Source organism: Columba livia, chromosome 17 (genome assembly GCF_036013475.1).
Source record: "Columba livia isolate bColLiv1 breed racing homer chromosome 17, bColLiv1.pat.W.v2, whole genome shotgun sequence".
Taxonomy (NCBI): domain Eukaryota; kingdom Metazoa; phylum Chordata; class Aves; order Columbiformes; family Columbidae; genus Columba; species Columba livia.
In genome coordinates, this window is record NC_088618.1 from 7,816,809 (window position 1) to 7,836,409 (window position 19,601).

The 19,601-nt window shown below is 50.3% G+C and overlaps 1 protein-coding gene across 5 annotated transcripts in view; it reads right to left on the minus strand.

Annotated features, from left to right (window-relative positions):
• SEPTIN5 (septin 5) overlaps positions 1–19,601 on the minus strand; it is a 38,746-nt gene that overhangs the window by 11,695 nt on the left and 7,450 nt on the right. Inside the window, exon 1 of one of the 5 annotated variants that reach the window (XM_021284507.2) lies at positions 17,275–17,334. The exons of the other annotated variants lie outside the window; for them this stretch is intronic. Within the exon in view, the coding sequence (XP_021140182.1) occupies positions 17,275–17,319 (45 nt within the window). The 5' untranslated portion in view covers positions 17,320–17,334. Of the gene's footprint in view, positions 1–17,274; positions 17,335–19,601 lie in introns of those variants that run through there. 5 annotated transcript variants of the gene reach the window in all.

Here is a 19,601-nt window from a genome sequence, read left to right on the forward strand (position 1 = left end):
CCTAGCCCTGGTTGACGTGGATCTGCCTCCACGTGGTGTAGGTCCATCTGTTGTCTAGTCCAGGCGATATTGCAGCCTCATCTCTGAATCCAATTGGAATAGCAGCTGATGTATTCTGGATCATACAGCAACCTTTTCAGCTTTGAAGACATTTCAAAATAAATAAGTGTAATATGTGTATTTGTTAAGCACAAGTACCCAGCCCAGCAACGGCCTAGCATGCACAGAAAAATCATTTAAATCTCAAGGTTGGATTCTGAACCTACATATAAGACCTGCTTTCCCGCTATGCTGCCATAGAAACCAAACAGGAATTTATTTGAAGCAGACAAAAGCTGATAATATCTTATAATCATATGATTCCAGAAACTAGGGGGTTAATATCACACCGCCTATAATAAAGTCATACAAGATGGCAACACTGGTGGTGCTGGAGGAACCTGCCACTTGCCACACAGGTTCCCGAGCAGCTTTCTGCTCACTAACAGGGAAGGAAGCAGACTGCAGCCACACTCCCACCTCACTCCCAGCCAGAGCTCCTGCTGCTTCTCTGGGAACCACAGGTCTCTGGCAGTGGCTCCAGAAAGCACCTGATATGCAAGGTCTGCCCTGGTCACCTCAGGCCACCACCCAGGGCCTCCACCATGCACCCCAAGCATGGCTGACACCAGGTTCTGCTATAAGGTACCAAGTTACTGCAAGGGTTCCAGTGGCCTATTGGTGGCAGCTGTGAGACTGGAAAGATCTTAGAAACACACCACATGCTGATAAAAATGGAAAGAAGTAAAAAGAAGAACAGTGTTCTATCTATGCTGCCATCCTGCAGGCTGAGGGAAGGCGATCTCAGGAGTTGCAAGCACAAGGTCCTAAAGGCTGAGAAAAATAAATGGAGGAGAGCTGGGAAACAATCCCAGAGCAGGAAAACTCCTGCCATATTACATGCACAAAGCCTTTTTCCAAACCACCCTGCTCTGCCAGCAGCATCCTTAAATTACACCCCCTGGGTTTTGTTCCCAATCGTCTCTGCCTGTAACAGTCAAGCAGAGGGTCTGGACTGAGATCCAGGTGTGACAAGAATTGGCACCTCTCAGAACACATCCCTGTTTGGCAGCTCTGCCCCTGCTTTGCAACGTTGCTCCATTCCTCAGGGAGACAATAATCCTATAACATCCTCCCAGCCCATCAGCAGGTCAAGCCATGCTCATGACACTGTTTTTTTTCTCTGAGATTCACAATACCTAATCCCTGCTTTCCCCACTGGAGGACTTCACCACTGTGGTCTGCAGCTTGTGCATGACCAAGGAGCAATGAAGGTCTGCACTGTCTGCACTGGGCAGCCCAAAGATGCATCCAAACTTACTTGGGATAACACAGAGGTTTCACCAGTCCTTCCACATCATAAACCACAATCGCTGCAAGCAAATCCTGTCCAATCTCCATGAATACTCATGGCTTAGCAAATCCTTGACTGGGGACCACAGGCCACACGGCCAACAACCACAAGCATCTTCCATGGGTACATAGAGACATGCTGTGTCCCCACAAGCCCACTGTACCAAATCAGAGCATTCTTCTGAACTTGGATCACAGATGAAGTCAACAATGGTTTGGTCGCAACAAAACCACAGTGTTGATCATGGCCCCAAGAGCAGTGCTGACAGTGCAGAGAGGAACAAGGAGCCGCTGTCTCCTGAGCGCCTTGAGCTCTCACACATCTCTCTCGCTCTCAGGACTGGCAGCCAGGGAGGAACTCCAGTCAGGAGGCCATGCCTGGGAATGCAGAGAGTGGTTTAAGAAAAGAAACCCAGAAGAGCAGGTCTTGGCTACAGAGAGCATCTTAAGACTGCCTGGACAACTCTATAGCTTTCAAAGTGTTGAAGGAGGGTCAACTGGTCCCATACTTTGCTTCCTCTGCTTTTCCTACAGATGCTCATCTTGGCTCCTCTCCTATCCAGAATCATCAAACCAGAAATGACAGGCCATGGAGAGGACACATTTGTGTCCAGCAGATGTGCCACATGACACACCCATAGCCATTGGCTCAGGTTAGTCTGTGTGCAAACTTTCCAAAGACAGCCAAGCCAACCTTATTTTGCCCCTGTCCTTCCTGATTGTCCCGCTCCCTTTCCACGCAGCCCCTGGAAATGCCTAGAGTAAACCCCAGCCTCTATGACACTCTTGAAAGAGGAAAAATAGCACACAGGACATCCCACATCTGGTGTGCAGCAGAGCAATGCACATCTTTGCCCTTTCAAGACCTAGAATGAAACCAAAGTGTTTCTTCCCCTGGCTTGTGAACCACAGGTAGCTCTAACCTCCTCTCCAGGCAGGCGGCAGCAGCAGCTCGGGGTGAAGCTGGCAGCAGAATCCAGAGCTCTGACTGCCAGGGAGGAGCACTGCTCGGTCCCAACCGGCTGATCACTCAGCTAGGGAAAGGTAGGCTCGGGGTGCACCAAGCCAACTCCACCTCAAAGACCAGCCCTTCTTGTCAAACTGTGACAGCAAAAGAGGAAGACAAAAAAAAATAATCAATGACCACTGTCTGGCACAGCCCGGTCCCTCTGTGTTAAGCACTTGCTTACTAACAATGGAGCCAGGGCAGAGCCAAACCGCACACCCATCCTTCTGCAATGTCCCTCTCCTTCGGCTTGTAAAAGCCAGCGTGGGGCGACCACAGCCTCAAGGGCTGCTCCTGGCAGCGACGCAGCACATGTGGGAAGAGCTGTGGCTGTGCACTAGCAGTGACGGAGCAATGTCCTACTTCTTTTGTTAGAGGGAACTTCTAGCCTGCAGCACTGAAGACGGGCTCTGGGAAGAGGAAAGAAAACACATTATTTCAGGTATTTAGATGTAATCTCACAGAATGTGAAATTCAGCACTGGGCAGCTGGCTGAAGCATAGAAATGCTCCTCAAGAGTAGCCCATCAGCCTTGTAAGAGCAGGCAGGGGTGAACCCCCATGCTGCACTCCACACCGCCAGCCCAGGGAACAAAGAACAAGGAGCCAGGCTTCACCAACAGCACTAACTGAAGGCAGACACAGGGCTGTGCTATTGCACAGTCATCGGATGTGGAAGTGATACACCATTTAAAAAAAAACATGTGTTCAGGACATGGCAGGAAAATCTTCAGCCTGGTCCTGACAGACACTCTTGAGCAGCACAGAGCCAGGCAATAGGGTCCTGTCAGGGAGGCACCCAGCTGGCTTGACCTGCGTATAGGGTGGTGAAACTTGGTACATCCATGCCTCAGCAAGGTCAGTACAGTCACGTCATGACAACATTTATGTTTTTTCCTCTGAAGTGGACAAAGCTATTTTCGGAATTCCCCATAGAAGGGAAATTCGGTTCCCGGCTGTTTTCTACCAGGACAGGAGGAACAGTCCCAGAGGTGCTTGTTCAAGTCAAACAGGAGCAGCAGCAGGCAGTAAACCTGGCACGGGGCAGAAGGCCTGGTCCCAGCTTGGACCAGGGCACTGGAGGCTGAGAAGCACCCCTGTGGGTGTGCAGCTGGGAACCTCCATGGCTCAGTTCCCACCTTCTCCTCCTGCTGCCTCTGCTCCCACTGCATGGGAAGTCGGTGTTGACTCCAGACAGGTGAATCTTATGGGTGTCACAAGGTTTGGACTCTGCTGCTCTGTCACCAGGAGAGCTACACATTCACCCTGAGGATCCTGCTGACTTGACCCATGATTAATTAACCTTGAACTGTTACACAAGGCTCTAGGTAAGTGGTTACTGTGAGCATCAGGGCGCTGACACTTCAGTCAGGCTTCATCCTTTGATACTCAGAGAAAAGCAAGAAACCATACCAGCACTGCAGGAGTCCCAAAGCACAGAATTAATCTCCTGTACATACAGTGCCACAAGCACAATCAGCACAGCAACCAGATGTCTTGCCTTTTCTTTTACCTACACCACAGGTCAAGCTTCAATTTCCGCTCAAGGATCACTGCTGCTTTGCCACATAATCCCTCCAGAAATCAATCAAATTCAATTTTAAAGGTATTTGTGTCCCCTGCTTCCACGTGAAGTGCCTCACGCTTCCCAAGAGGCACCATGTGACGCACCCAATGCCTTCACTTACAGCTCTGAAAAAGGATCAACGGCCATAAATTGCCTCCCACTTGTTTAAACTCGTGACTGCCTCTGGAGCAAGTTCACAGCTCTTGTCACGCCCAGCTCCTCTGCCTATCATTTAGGATCATCTGCAAAACGTAACAAATAGAGCAGATGTAGAACTGGCTGGAACTTTTCCATTAGACGCTTGGCTGCTCTCCTCTCTGCAGATGCACAGGAGGAGCCACTTCCAGCCAGACCTTCTCAGTGCTGTACCAACGAGTTCCACACGAGGGAGAAGCCGTCCTGCAGAAGAGCAGGTCCTGTGGGGCACAGGGCTCAGCTCTGAACTGTGAGCTCCCACCCCAGCTCCCCTGAGCAGGGACAGACAGAAATAAATTTGCAGATCAAACATGCAACACTCATTGCTTCCGCCACATGTAGGGTCATAGGCACTGACATCTCTAACTGCAAACACGTTCAAAACATTAGCGAATAAGAGGTTTCCAAATTTAGCCTGTCCGGAGAAACCAGGTGGTGCAGGAAGGCCTGCAGAAGTCTCTCAGCGCTTCTGCTATTCATCTTTCCCTCTGCTTCATCCTCCAGTTCTGCAGCACAAATCAGGCTTAAATTGATTCTCTCCCTGTCATCTCAAAGCCACAGCTGGGAAAAGCAGAGAGAGGCAGAGCAGAGCCCTGCCAGCCTCAGGAAGCTGGGAACAGGAATGCTTTGGAGACAAACAGGTACACATTGCTCCATGGCACAGAAGCTGGCTGGACTGGGAGCTGTTTGGACGGAGAGGGTGGAAAATAATGGAGATTTAACCTCAGAAATGGAAGGGCCCTGCTTCTCCAGCTTTCAGGTTCTCCATCCAAATGACAAGAGCATCAGCAGTTTTGGAAGCTATTGATGCACATTAACTTCCAAGAACAACAAAAGGCTGGGGACAGGATCCTACAGAAGGTCCACTTTAAAGTTACAGGTAGTGGTCCCAGTCCTGCGATCCTTACTCACCGAGTAGTCCCGTGAAATAGAGACGACTGCTCACGTGAGTAAGGGATGCAGGATCAGGCCTGTCTACCAAAGAGGCTGGATCCTGACCTGAAGAGGACAAAATGGCCCCTGAGCAGCCTGAAACACTCACACCTGGTCCAGCAGGGCTGATCCAAGGGCATCGCCGGGGAAGACAGTCCAGGCTGGGGCACCACACCTGCAAACAGCACACCGAGCGGGGACCACAGAGAGCAAGGCAGTGGACAAATAAGGCTGGAAAAGGGATGCTCCATCCAAGCAGGGATGCTCCCAGTTCATCCCCAGTATACCCATCTCATGGATAGTCCCAGCTGTGCAAGGAGGTTTTTCTTAATCCTGCTGTCCTCCCAGCAGGCTCCTGAAAACAATAGTGGGAGAATATGAGCCAACTGTCTTGGGGCTGCTCCCGACCTCTGTTTGGGTCTCTCAGCTACAATTAACATAACTTTAGGAGTAGCTGATGCCCACAAGAGAGGAGAATGAGTCCACTCTTAGCTCAGTAGATCATTTTTAGTTCCACTAGTTAAGGAGAAAAAAAGGCAGCTCTCTAAAGCAACCTTCAGCCCTGGGAGGCACACAAGGAGAGCAAAGCCAGCCCCAGCCCATGTGATGAATAACCCCAAAAAGCTCTGCAGACTGCACCCCTCAAGGACAGACAGACTGCTGCTTTTCATGACTAGGAGGAAGAGGCATCTTCTCCTTTCCAGGGGGTCTCCTCCAGGTCTCCCCACAGTGCTCAGACCCCCAGGCTCCATTCCCTCACCCTCCCTCCCTGCCCCCGTGCAGACACTCTGCAGTAACACTGAGGAACGCTCACCGAGTCGGCAGAGGCTCGCAGGGGCCTCCACCTTCCTTCCCTCACCCTCAGACTTGCACCACCAGCCCAGCTGACAGAGAAGAACCTGCTGAAAGGTACCAGGCATTTACCCGCCTCCCTGTGCATCTGCACGGCTCTACCCACCCTCCTCTTCCACCGAGAGGAGACACAGCCATACCCGGCTGCAAAGTGCCACCCCTCAGAGCCTGGCAGTATCAAACACAGCTATGTGGCTTCCAGTCTCACCCACCTCCCCATGACGTGTGCTCAACCATCTGCCACCCCAGAGGGGACCCCCGGGAGCCCATTTCCCAGCCCCACCATGCAACCAGTCTGCGCAAACCTCTCTGCCCACATCAGCCCGCCCAGGGCTGGGCCCTGCATCATGACTAGTGTCTGTCTTTGCAGATGGATAATTAGATTCCCTTTCCATTTCCTTTTTCCTCCTGATGGTTCCTCTGGCTGGCAGTTCCCCCGCAGCTCTGTACGATCCAGCAGCATTAGTCAGAGGGAAATTCTGCTCCTTTCCCTCCCTTGGATGTTGCTCTTGGTTCAATACAAACAGCAGAATGAGCTGCACAACAGTTTGAGTATTTCGCTGCAGAAGCATTTGTCCTTTTCAGTCTGGCAAACACGGCTTTCCCTCCCACACCTGCACCCTGCTCCTTCTCCCCAAATGACACAGAAAATGTGTGTGATGAAAATTAATGTGATGTTGTTGCCAACTGGAAGCAATTAGCTAATCAGCACGCCTCAATTTATGAGCTGTGGTGCAAAACACTCCTTTCAGGTAGTGCCTAAAAAAGTACACCCGATTATCAGCAATGGTGAGAGATGCTCTCAGAAAAAGATCATAACACTCTCCTGCAGGAAACCTGAGGAAGAAATGGAAGAACAATGAAATTGGAGTAAATCAACACAAAAGCTGCATCACAGGAGCATATGCTCACATGAAGTATCTGCAGAGATGCTCACTGAGCCCGTAGGATATCTATCTGTCCTTCTCCCCTGTCACCAAGCAGTGGCTCTCTGGGAAGCAGTGCTGGTCCCTGAAGCCGTGATGGTTGCAAAAGCATCCCCAGACCTGCAGAGATGCAGACACACCATTTCCACCTGACAGAGGACAGTAGAGGAGGAGTTGGTCCTGCTGGACCACCAACATGGCTGTGGCACTGGCCATGCAGATGTAAAGCCTGGCAGTTTGCTGCACGAAAGAAGAAAAAGGACTGCAAGGCAGCAAACAGCAGGGGTAGTCCCACACTTCAAAGGCTATCAACGTGTTTTACAGCCCAAGGCTGGTGCAGCTGAGGTTAATGGAGAGAAGCTGGGGACCAGGATTATTCCCCAGTTCCCTGTGGCTGTGCAGCCATCCAGTGTCCACGCCAGCTCCTTGCACCCTGCCAGTGCAGACACCAAAGCCACGTCTGGGAGGATGCTGTCAGAATAATGAAAAAGGGAATAAAGAGACGCTCTCCAACACCTTTCTCTTCCCTTCTCCCCCATTTATTTGCTCCAGCAAACACCAAGCCTGGTTGCACCTTTGCTGCGCAAGTCACCACTTCTCTGTGCCCTGCAGCACAACTGGAGACCCACACTTTTATTAAATGCTACGATGATGAGAGAAAACTTCAAGTCACTGAATATCTAAATCAAATTGTGCTGTCAAAGGGAATGCAAACAAAGCTTCTTTCAAGCTTAAGAATAGTCGGTAACTGCTGAGCGTTGCTTCTCCTCATCAGAAATGCTGACCTGTAGAGAAATAGAGCAAAAGACCCTTTTGGATGGAGAAGTATCTGGCTCAGAGTCTTAGCAGAGATCGTGTTGAATATGAGAGCTACCCATGCCCTTCTATAATGCAGGTGCGAGGTCCAGAGCTCACAATAAGGATGCCCATAAGGATTATTTACCAAGACTGATGGACTCTGATAGGTCCTGATGGCTCTGTGGTACCCAGAGGAACATTCTGTCTGAAGCTGTTACAGGAAACACTGCAGCTCACTGGGCTGGGAGGCTGCTCAGCAATCCCACTGCTCTGCACCAGAGAGGGGGTAACTGGCACCCCAGCACAGAGCCAGGAGCCAGCATGCCCCATCAGCACAGCAGCCTCGGTGTTCTTCAGTGCGGCCCCAAACTTCATTAGCAGTTTTCCAGCAGCGAGATATTCCTACTAACCACTGAGATGACGCCATCTGTTTCCACTTACGTGCTGGCTTGCGGGAGCAGCTACAGAGCAAAGAACTCCAGAGAGATTTTGCTCTCCTGAGCACAGAGGGACTAAACTGTAACCAGTTGGGACAGACACACAGTCTGAATTCACTTTCCCCAGAGCCACCTAGTACTCCCTTCTGTGCAAAGTACACATCTGGGAGGCACAGCAGCCCTCCCACTTGGGTTGTGCTACCAAGCTCCATCATACACCCACCCACAGGCCATTTCCCTGGGGCACAGAGAGCTCCCAGCAGACAGCACAGCTGCACTTACTGCTCTGCATGGCACCGCAGCAGCAGAGGGGTTGACTAAGCTGTTCCCCCATCTCTTGGTCTGCCCTCTACGAAGTCAAAAAGCATCTGCCACTGATAAGCCAGGATCCCAGAATTAACAGCTACCAGGCCCTCTTTCTTTCCATATCAGGGTCCTGCGGAGATCACGCTGGGCAAAGCAATCCTTACGTAGGCTCCTTTTTCATGTATGCATTTGTATGTATGCACTGCTTGAGGCAACCATGTACCCACCTCCCCAAAAACTGGGCAGGATGTGCCAGCAGTCCAAGCCCACACAAAAGCATGAAGCAGACAACAGGGATAGAAACTGTAGTGTGTGGTATAGGAGTGACTAGTCAGCTTCTGAAAACAGAAGCAGGAGGAGGGAAGGGAGGAAAACGGGGGACACCCTGTGTGGGGAGGGCTAAGGAAGTATTTGCCCTGTCTGGCAGCTGAACTGCAGGACTCTGCTGGCTTGTTTTACCAGTCACACCTGCCTCAGGAGGGTAAATGGTTCTCTTGCTCAACAGGAGATTTCATGCTTTGAAACAGGTTGCTTAATTCTTAGAAATTTGAGTTCAGCAACTACCCTTTTCCTGTGGTTGCTGCTTCCTCTCTGAGTACACAGTGTTCTTCAGAGCCAGAAGAGATGTCGTGCTCATCCCAACCTGCCCCCAGGCCCTGCAATGCCCCTTAGCACCCCCCACCTTTGGAAGAGCTGGTGTCTGTGGTGCATTTGCAACTGTGGCAGAACATGCACTAAGCTCTCCTTTCCTTCTCAACAAATCTTTGTAGTCTTGCTTGGAGAGAGCTGAACGGAGCTTTCCATGGAGAATAGTGCTCTTGGGTCAGAAAGGATGAAATATCAGGACATACCACGAATAAAATGCAGCAGCAGCACACTTCCTGTGACACTGAAGTAGCAGCAACCAGATGGACAAAACTGCCACAAAATCAAAAGCCTAGAGCACCCCACACAACTTCATGCAGGTGATCCTTCCCAACACAGTCTTGTCCTACTGCCCCAACCCTGTCACCAGCTTCTCAGCCTGTCTGTGGTTTCGCATACCCCACCACCAACCACACCACTCTGGAGAGGGTGGCACTCCACCACCCGGCAGGCACAGCCGCCCTCAGCTCCGCACCAATACTGCACCCAGAGATGGGAGAGGAACCCCAGGGGACAGACCTCAAGCAGTCCCACTCAGCCCTGAACTCTTCCAAGAGTCTTCCCTGAACTTCTCAAAGCCCCACACACAGTGACGTTGCCATCCTGATCCATTACAGCCCTGTCCCAGTGACCCTGAAGCCATTCCTGGGGACTTGCCGCATCGCAAGGCACACACAGAGCCCGCACACATGCGGAGCTCATGGCTCAGGCCAGGCTGCTGGACACCAGCACTTGAGAGGTCGGGGAGTCCTGCCTCCTGCAGCTATTCAGCACACCGTGGCAAGCAGGACCTGCTGCAGAGACCTCCCACAGCAAAGGGAGAACTGGTGAGTGTGCCGCCAGCTGCCGGTTAGCTCTGAACCAGCAGCAGGGCTGGGCACAGAGCCCTGCATTAGCATCCCATCTCCCAAGCTGACAAATCTCCTGCTGAAGGCAGCGCCTGGTACAAAGGCTCATTTGTTCCCAACACACGAGCCCATTGCAGGCTGCTGCTCGGACACATCTTCTTTATTGTGCCCTCCTGACTTGGGCAACAGGCTCAATGGCCCCTTTCTGGAGTGCTGCAGGGGGCTGCCAAGGACCTGAGCCCTGTCAAGCCACGAGCACTGGCGCTGCGTGTCCTTCACCGCTGGCAGCAGCACAAGGCTCCCTTGGGTTCCGCTGACCCAAACCCCTTCTCACAGACATGGCAGAGCTCCTCTGTCACCCAGCCAGCCACAGTCACCTGCCACTGCACTCTAGTGTCATGCACACAGCTGCGGGATGTCCAGCAGAGGGAACAAAAGGGACATTTTTGGAGCAAAATTCCTGCTTTTGGGTTGTTCCATCACATACAGGCATGGAGACAACTCTGAGGCAGGAAGGAGGAAAATGGGACCATAAACTCTTGTCCTCACCATGATAAAGTCATGATGGGATCTGTTTCCAGTCCATGCTTCCAGTGCAACAGGGAAGGGGGGCAGGAGGGCTGGGGGATATGTCTTGGTAGATCCTATGAATGATTAAAATCTCCCTATTTAACAGTGGTGGGAGGGGATTTATCTCCAAGCAAGAGTCTTGATACCATCTGGGATGAGGCCAAGGGAAAAGTGAATTCCTCCTGTGAACTTATCCCCCCTCCAATACTGCCAACCCAGCTTCAGGGAGTTTCCTCCACAGCCACAGGGACATGAGAAAATACTGCTTTTATTTTCCCACTCACAGCCTGCCACAGCCCAGCATCTCTTCAGCTTGAGCTCGAGCCAGAAGACGATGAGGCTCAAGGGGAAGTGGCTGGACTCCCCCACACAGCTTGTGACACGGCACTTGGAAGCTGTCCTTCTGTCCTTGCTGGAGCACACGGTCATTTACTGAAGTTCAGAGCTGCGCCTGGTAGCCCAGCTCCAGCAGCCAGGGTGGAGCTGAGCTTGCTGGACACTGGCAAAGTCCAAGGACTCCAGGCTCTAACTGTGCAAGAGAAAATCTTGGCCATCTCAGAGGAGCAGACATCAAGGCAGGAGGAAGAAGGGCCCTTTGCCACGTCAGGAAGGAGAATTTTCTGGTAGTTTCTGCAATCAGCTTCTGCCTGCGCTCTCCTGAGCTCCCCACCACTACCTAGGACCTGGAGCTGACACCCCAGCTGGCTCCCACCCCACGCTCCAGATCCTCAGCGCTCCCACTGACATCTCCACTCCTAGAAAGCAAAGCCTCCAGGAGGGCTCTGATCCCCTTTTCCCCTGATCCACAGGGCCCTCAGACAGAAAAATCCCAGCAGAGACTCTTCTATCCACGGCAGACATCAGACATCGCCAAGCAGCCTTAAACCTTGGTAACTGGGGTGAGATGCCAGGACCTCACAGGAGGCCTCAGGGTGACATCTCACCACCCATACATGCCAAGAGCACTCTGCTGAGTCGCAGGCACAGGGCTTTCCCAGAGCCTCGGCCCCTCGCCTGCATCATTCAACTAGTGGCTTAAGCTGTAGCCGTGGCTCCAAATGCTGCTCCACCTCGGAGCTGGAGACAGATGAGGTCACCTCCAGTCTGAAATCACTTCCGTTCTCAAGCTGCTCTCAAGGCTGTGCCACAGACTGAAAAGAGTGGGATGGGTGGGGAGGGAAACCTAAATCAACAGAGCATGTTCCTCATTAAGAGCTCAACACTTCATTAATCTCTGCCTCCCCATTGGCTGCCATCTGAACCCTCCACCCTCCCTCCTTCCCCTACAAGAACTGCTTTGAGTTAAGAACAGGGTATGGCACAAGCTTCACAGGACTATGCCCCAACCTCCAGCTCCCCCACTCCAACCCAAGCAGAGCACTGGGGAGAAATCACAGCTTGTGCTGTCAGACCAGCTCAACCGCGTCGCTCTGCCTCGTGCCCGGCTCCAGCCGCTGGCCCACCAGCACCTGCACTGCAGTAGCACAACTCTCTCTCACCATGCACAAGGTGTTGGAAATGGTTTGTGCTGGCAACTGATGCTATCCATGCAGCACTGAGCACCAACACCACAACCCTGTGGCCTCTCCAGCACAGCCACACAGTCCACTGTCCAGGTGACCACACTGGCCAAAGCAGCAGCAGCATTCTCCTACTTAGATCAGGTGGTACTTAATCCAACACCTAAGGAACCAGGCTGAGCAAGGAGGATGGAAATTCAGGTCACCAGCACAGGGGCATCCTAAGGAAAAGAGCCTTGCAACGGCCACACTTGGTGAGGAGAAAACCGACAAGTTTAGTGGCATCATTTTAAAAACACATTGACCACAGATGAATCAGTGTCTCATTCTTGGAAGCACTAAACTGACCACAGTATCCAACAGTGCCTCAAGCAGTAACGGCCAAGACACATCACTGTCATACAGTTCCCTCCTACACGGTCGTGGTTTTTTCCTCTCACTCCAGACTTTGCTTTACACAGGAAGGCACTGAGGGTTTATGGGTCTCTTCCAGAATTCCCAGTCTCATTGCAATGGCAGCTATTGGATGGGGCCATTTTGTCAGCAAATACAGCTACTGCAACCCATATGCTGTTTGGACGCAGTTCAACTGCAGCCCATGTACATGGCCTTGGCCTCACGTGTGCCACAGCAACCCTGGGCATGACACCTTCCCTCACACCTGTAACTTGGTAAGATGCCAGCAGAAGTTATCAGCACGGTGATGACCCAGTGGGGAAGCCAATGTCCAACCGACAGGTTGCCTTGTTGGGAAGATGAGGAGCAGCGCCTGCCAGCTCCCAACAGGAAAGCTCCAACAGCCAGGAGCTGAGCAGGGTGTGTGTCACACCCCAGCGCCCCAAGGAGCACCCCTACAAGGAAGGAGCAGGTCTGAAGTTGAACATTTGGACTAAGGGACTCCTGAGGCTCCATCGCCCCTGGGAAGCTTCATTTGTGGTGTGAGTGACTCACAGAGGAGTGAAGCCACTTCTTCAAAGTAGCTCTTGCATATCTGTAAAAATCATGGCCTCCAGACAGAAATGTAGAGGGGTTATGTTGTGAGCTAGATTCTGCCACCCCCAAAACAGCAGTGGAGAGAACATGACTACGAACACCCCTGGCTGGGCCAGCAATGCCTGCCAGCCCCTCGAGGATCCTGGGCTGGAGGGCATTCAGAAGGGGTTGTGCTCTTCACCCTGCACCCAGACACCCTGGACAGCTTTGAGCCACCTTCTCTCTCCCAAGGAAAATGCCACCAACGCTGTTTGCAGGAGACTCCTGCTTGCTATAAGCTTCACACTTTTCCAGTGCTCAGCTGCTCCCTGTGTGCAGGAATGGACAGCCATTGTGTCTGCAAACAACTGCACATGAATAATCCTGCAAGTGAGAGCAGCCATGCACTAATGCTCCTACAGAGTTTTCCTACATATTGTTGTTTTTCTGGGTTTTTGCTTGCTTTTAATTTTTAAATTGCTCAATTTACAGGTAAAAGCCATTCAGACTGAAAGCAAAGGCTTCACTTGAGTGCAGCTTAATAAGAATCAGACTGTACTGTACTTGAGGAACTAACAGATGCAAAACCACATCCTATATTTTCCAAAGCTATAGGCTGGAAAGATGTACTGAGGGACTGTTGAATATTGTAGACAGCAAGATCTGAGGATATTAAAGAGATGCTGTGAAATCATTAGAATATTAAGAGCAACAGAAAGTAACCTAATTGAAGAAAAAAACCAAACAACACTCTTCCCAGACAAACCGGCTTCCTCTATGCAACGGAATTCCACAGACGTAAGGACATCAATGCCCTGGCAGAATTAGAGATGACGAAGGTTGTATTTTCCTATTCCAGTAATACTTCGATTTAACTATATAAACCGTTCCTGTGGGAGCAGATCCTATTTCACTGCTTACACAAGAGCCTTAGAAATGGATTTTAAAAGTGAAAGCACCCACTCCACACTGCAGGGAGCCTAGTCAATACTGATGTTCTTGCTATAGCAAGTAAAGAAGAGGATATAGAGGACAACTTTCAAAAGAAACAAGGTAGGATGATATGTTAAGACCACTAACCCACAATGGAGCATCTTTGCCAAACAAAGTCCCTAAAAAGAAGCAGCATTGTAAAAGTTTCAGTTCCAATAAAGAAACCTAGATTTTAGATGGGTCTATCACTCCTGAGCGTGGCCATGATTCTTTTAGAGCCATTTTCACAGAGCTACTGCTCTTACTGATTTTTTGAGACAAAGATGAAAGGGCCATTCAGAGCAGCCTGAAGCCTACCTCCTGCAGTATTTTTCCACTTAGTTTCCTTCATCAACCCCTTTCCTGGACCTGATCCGTGGACCGCAGCACATGAAAGGCAGCTCTAACCCTAACACCAGGTGTGTAAATTCCTCTGCAGCATCCTGCGCATGGGACAGCGCAAAAGCTTGTGCTACAGAGCAACTGAAATCAGAGAGAGCGATGGTGGTGGGCGGGGAGAACAGTGGCAAAGCTGCTCACCAGAGCCAAATGTATGAAAACACAGGAGGTGCCCAGCTTCTCTCAGTTTCAAAGGACTCGGGCACTTTTCATCCATATTTAAAACAAACTGGCTCTTGGTTTGGATTATTGCAAATTGCCTAAAAAACTTGCCTTTAAAAATAACTATATTGTACAATGGCCCTGTGGAAAAGCTGATGTTTCATCCTATTGCATTTCATCCCCACACCACCAACCCTGACCAGAGGAACGTGTCAGCTCCAGGGTTAGTTCAGAATACGCCGACAATCTCAGAGGCACTGCAAATGGGATCATTAATTGGGGGCAGGGGCAGCACACAGCTCTGGGCTGGCACAATGCAAAACTGCAGGGCCAGGAGAAGATTTCACAGATACCACCACCATGCACACACCCAGTATCCCCACCATTCTGCCACAAGGCCCCATTGAGCTTCGCACTAGGAACAAGAACATCAGAGCAGCTGTTATGATCTTCCAAAGAAGGGGTTTTTACAGGGGGTACAGGGGGTTTTACAACCCAGCTCTGCCATTTGGCAAATTTCACCAGTGATAATTAATATAAGATACTGTGGCCAGACCAGGCAACCCAGTTTGACCAGGACAGAGCCGGGATGGAATTTTCTACCCAATTTGAGAGAAGCGTTTCCACTCTCATAAAAAAATCACAGCCTTAGGAACAAATGTTAGCATCCAACTGGATTGCAGGAGACAAGAGAACAAAGCCCTAAATCTCACAGAGGGTCATGAAGGCCACACATTTTGAATCACATTGCTCCACTGCTCCTCAAATCCTTTGCACCTTAAGGTAACAATTTCCCTCCCCTCAAAAACTGAGTGAGGAAGCAGTCACAAGACGTTAGTGCCCCAAGCTGAAAAGCTAATGTCACTGCATCAGGGACACAGCCCAATCACACAGAACAAACTGGGTTCTTGATAACATCTGTTCTCTGCAGGTAACTTTGCTGTGACACTGGTCTTGCTGCTATTTCAGTCTTGATTTCCACTATAAAGTTCATCCCAGAGTCATCAATACGATCCCTATTTGCCCTCCAGCAAAACTGTCAACAGCAACTCATTAATACAGTTCTGATCTGAAGGAACAGATAATTGTAAATTCCTCACTCTTGTGGATTTTTGTAACGGTTTTGCTGATTCAACCTATTTCTTTCTGGGCTTCATCTGAAAATAATAAAAATGGTAAAGTGTGCAAGATATAAGATGGGAAATGCTAACACAGCAGGTGCTGGATGAGCAGAGTTCATGAAAATGTCACCTTTGAAATGATTATAATGGATTTCTGGCAGTCAGAGAAAGGAAACTGGACTAAAGAAGATATTAGACAAGACAGAAAGTCATTTGACTGTAAACACTGTGGTTGTTGGACACACAAGGCACAGCAATACCCAATGTTAGAAAGAACTCTGAAGCAATGGAGTGGAAAAATTGCATTTGCTGGATTGTGCTTCCCCACGAGGCAACCCAGAGGAAACGGAAACAGCCACGTAGGTCAGAAGGGAGAGCGGGGCAGGACAAGGAACACTCAGCTCAGTCAGTAGGTTAGCGCAGAGCCAGCAGCCCCGTGCAACGTCAGCACAAGTGACAGCCACAGCAGGCCCGGAGTGACTTGTCATTCACAGCCCTTTAACGAGAACGGGGTGCAAAATCAGGTTAGGTACCCACAAGCGGCTCTTGGGACCTGCAGCACAGCATGAAGCCAAACCGTTATATTTTTTAAGAATTCAAGGGTAGCCATCTCCAAGCAAATCCCAGAACCGATGTCACATGCAGAACAAGGAGGAATTTTCTTCAGCTTGCCAGGTCAAATCTCTTGAGATTTATTTTTAGGGATTTATTCTTTAGTCATGTTTTGCTGTGGGATTTCCCCTCACTGCACCAAGCAGGTCTGTCAGAAACGTGCCATCCTCTCACAGCCATGCTCTATGTCACACCATTCTGTCCAGACTCGGCAGCCCTACTCCAAGTCACCAACCCAAACAAAAGCAGCTTAACCCAGAGAAGAGGTTCTGCCCCCAACACAGCCGTCTGCCTGGCTCACAGTTGCCTCACATGCCCTCTGACTACAGAAAATCAAGGGTTTTTTCCCTTATCTCCAGCCTCAGGGGAAAAAAAGAATTGTAATGTGAGGATTTGTAACCTGCAGTGCCAAGGGACAGGGCAAGGACAGAGGAAGCCTGGTTTAATAATGTGCACAAAGGGAACGTGCTCCCTCACCCGCACACCTCTGGAACGGACTATTCCCACTCTACCTGATCAAATCAACAGCATCAGGCCAAATTCACGTCCGAGCTATAAGAAATTTTGATGTGACACTTTCCTGACGTAATTTTGCCATAGGTGGGGAAATCAGTTTTCAGGCTCATTTTGAAACCATTACCTTGCGAATACAAAGCAAGAACTGCTTTCCTCCAGCAGAGAAAACATACGCTGGTGTAGTACTGCAGGGTGCTAGCCAAAAGGTGGGTGGATGCCCTAATTATTTTATTTTTTAAAAAATAAGAAAGAAAATTAGTTATTTGTCATAAAGGGAAAGCCTTAATCCCCTAGGGGACAGGTTCTGGGTGCCCAATACACACAGATCCACTGGAGCCACAAATTATTATAGCTCAGCCCTCAGGCATACAGTGTCTGAAGAGGTAAGAGCAGAGGTCTCACCCAGACATTTCCTAGACATCCATTGTCATTAATGTCATCACAGATGAGATCTGAGCCCTCCAAGTCACCCACATCTGTGCTGTGAGCTCTGCCTCGCAGGGACACACGTCGGTACCAAACATACCTGAGTGCAAGATGCAGCAGAGGAAGAGCACACGTGAAGGAGCATCCACACACTTTGCAAAGAAACAGAAGATGGCTCATTAAGCTTTCAGACTAACAAGCCCCATGATATACCTCGTTAGCAACCCCATGCACATACTGCACTGCTGCTACATGAAGGGCAGCTCCAATAACACCATCACTTGTTTACCAAGAGAACAATTCTACTATTGACTGACACCTGCCTGTGACAGTGTGACCACGGGAGGAGTAGGGAGATGTTCAGATGACACTGGCCGTTCAATCAAGGCAGCAAAACGCCTGGCACTGGCCGGAGCCTCCGAGCAGCTGCTAAGGACCAGCCCTACCACCTCAAACAGAAAGGCTTTCACTGACATTAATGAGGGCTGCTGAAAATAATGCCATCACACAGCTACGAGATGGCATTCAGCCTTTCTGTTCAAGGACCAGCAGGCTGAACAGAGCAGGCACTGAGGAAAAGGAACACTGGGCTCCATCCAGCCACTTCTGGTTTATTTAAATTGCTGTGAAGTCAAATGCCGTGAACCTGGTGTGAGCTGAGTGTGGTGGGGCAGGACAGATGAGGCTTATCCGAGTGAAAAGAGGACACACTCCTGCTGCACAGTGATGGTGGGAGCATCCCAAACAGATCAACGTGACAGTACTGGAGCACACACAGAGAAAACATGTTTCTAGCTTGCTCACCTCTGTGAGCCTAGTCTGAGCTGCTGAAGTGCCAGCCCTGGGGCTGCCAGCACACTAGAAGAGATCCAGAGCATTTGGGTGCTCAGTGGACCTGGAGTCCTTCCCAAGCATGTGCCTGGATTAACTGCCTGGAAAAAGCACCAAGTCCTGTTAAATAACTGTCCTGTCTGATATCCGCTTGCTTCAAAAATACATGCACTGTCAAGGGCTCCTTCTAAGGGAAGGAGAGCTCTTTAAAGTAGGCGGAGGAGCAACAAAGGTATTAATCTCAGGAGCGAGAGACAAGCGGTTTCCCTTCTGTGTGCTCCAGCTCAGGGATCCAGAGCGCTGCTCCGGCTGCATCGCAGAAATCTATGCAGGGTCAAGATGGTAAGTGCAGCTGCTGGGAGATGCGAGATCATCTCAGAGAGCATCTCTCTTGCTGTCGCGATGACACACTCTTGCTCATCTCGTCACTGTGCAATCACAGCAGCGAGGCTTTGCTGCAGGCCAGCTGCATCATTTGCAGTTTAACCCCACTGCCTTGATTCAGCCCACCGCCTCCAAAACTGGGTAAACACACACCAGCTCCTGAAGGCTGTGATGCTTCTTCCATTGCTGTCTGATCCCAGCTGGCACCAGCTCCTCTGAGCAGCAGGATCCTCTGAGAATTTATAGAATCCTAAAAGTCATAAACAGCCCTGACATTTTTTACAGCAGACCTTGGGCAGAGGGAAATTACTATTGGTCCAGCTGGGCATTTCCAATACTGCTAATCAACATTTCCAGGACTTCATATCTCTTAATACCCAAGGCAGAGACTCAGGAGAGCTTTAAAATAAAAAGAAAGCCCAGCCACGGTGACCATGTATATAGGGCTGGCAGACAGCAGATGTCTTTGTGACTCATACTTCACCTGAATGTATAATTAATGTAGCATGTAATTTATTTGAAAATAAAAGTGGATGTAAGACTGCAGAATCTAAAGAGATTTCATGTGTGTATGTATCACAGCAAGAATGACCTCAGCGCAGCAGGCAGGATTAGAATAGTTCCCACACTAAGGAAATAGCCAGGAGACATTACAAAAGGCTGAAAGCAAAGCGACTTGCCTGGGAAGTCATCTTAAAAATAATTGCAATACAAAGTAAAGCAGTAAAAGGCCTGGCCTGTGCTCTCATGTGTGTTCACACAGCTCCAAGCACCAGGGGTCTGCGAGGAAAAATGAAACATCATCACTGGAGCCCAGACCACATCTGTACCGCCACGGGCTTTGCCTCGCAGAAAGCAGAAGGAAGATGTTAAGCCCTTGGAGCCTCTTTTCCCACAAGCTGAGTGGATTTTTTTTCCCCTCCCTTGCTTCTGCACTGAGAATGTCCAGAGGCCAGCAGGACAGGCTTGGTCCCCATGGCCAGTCTCCAGGAGCTAGCACTCAGGATCCCGCGGTTTATTTGCTCAGCCTGCACTCCCCGCTCCTCGTTTTCCCTGCCAGGAGTCACTCTGGGAGAACGGCACCAGCTGCCCCGGGCGAGGTCCGGCAGAGACAGGCCATCCCAGCTCCACATACACACACCCTGCACACGCTTGATAACGCGCTTCAAAACAAATGGGGCACTCCCAGCGTTCCCAGGAAGAGCAAAGAGC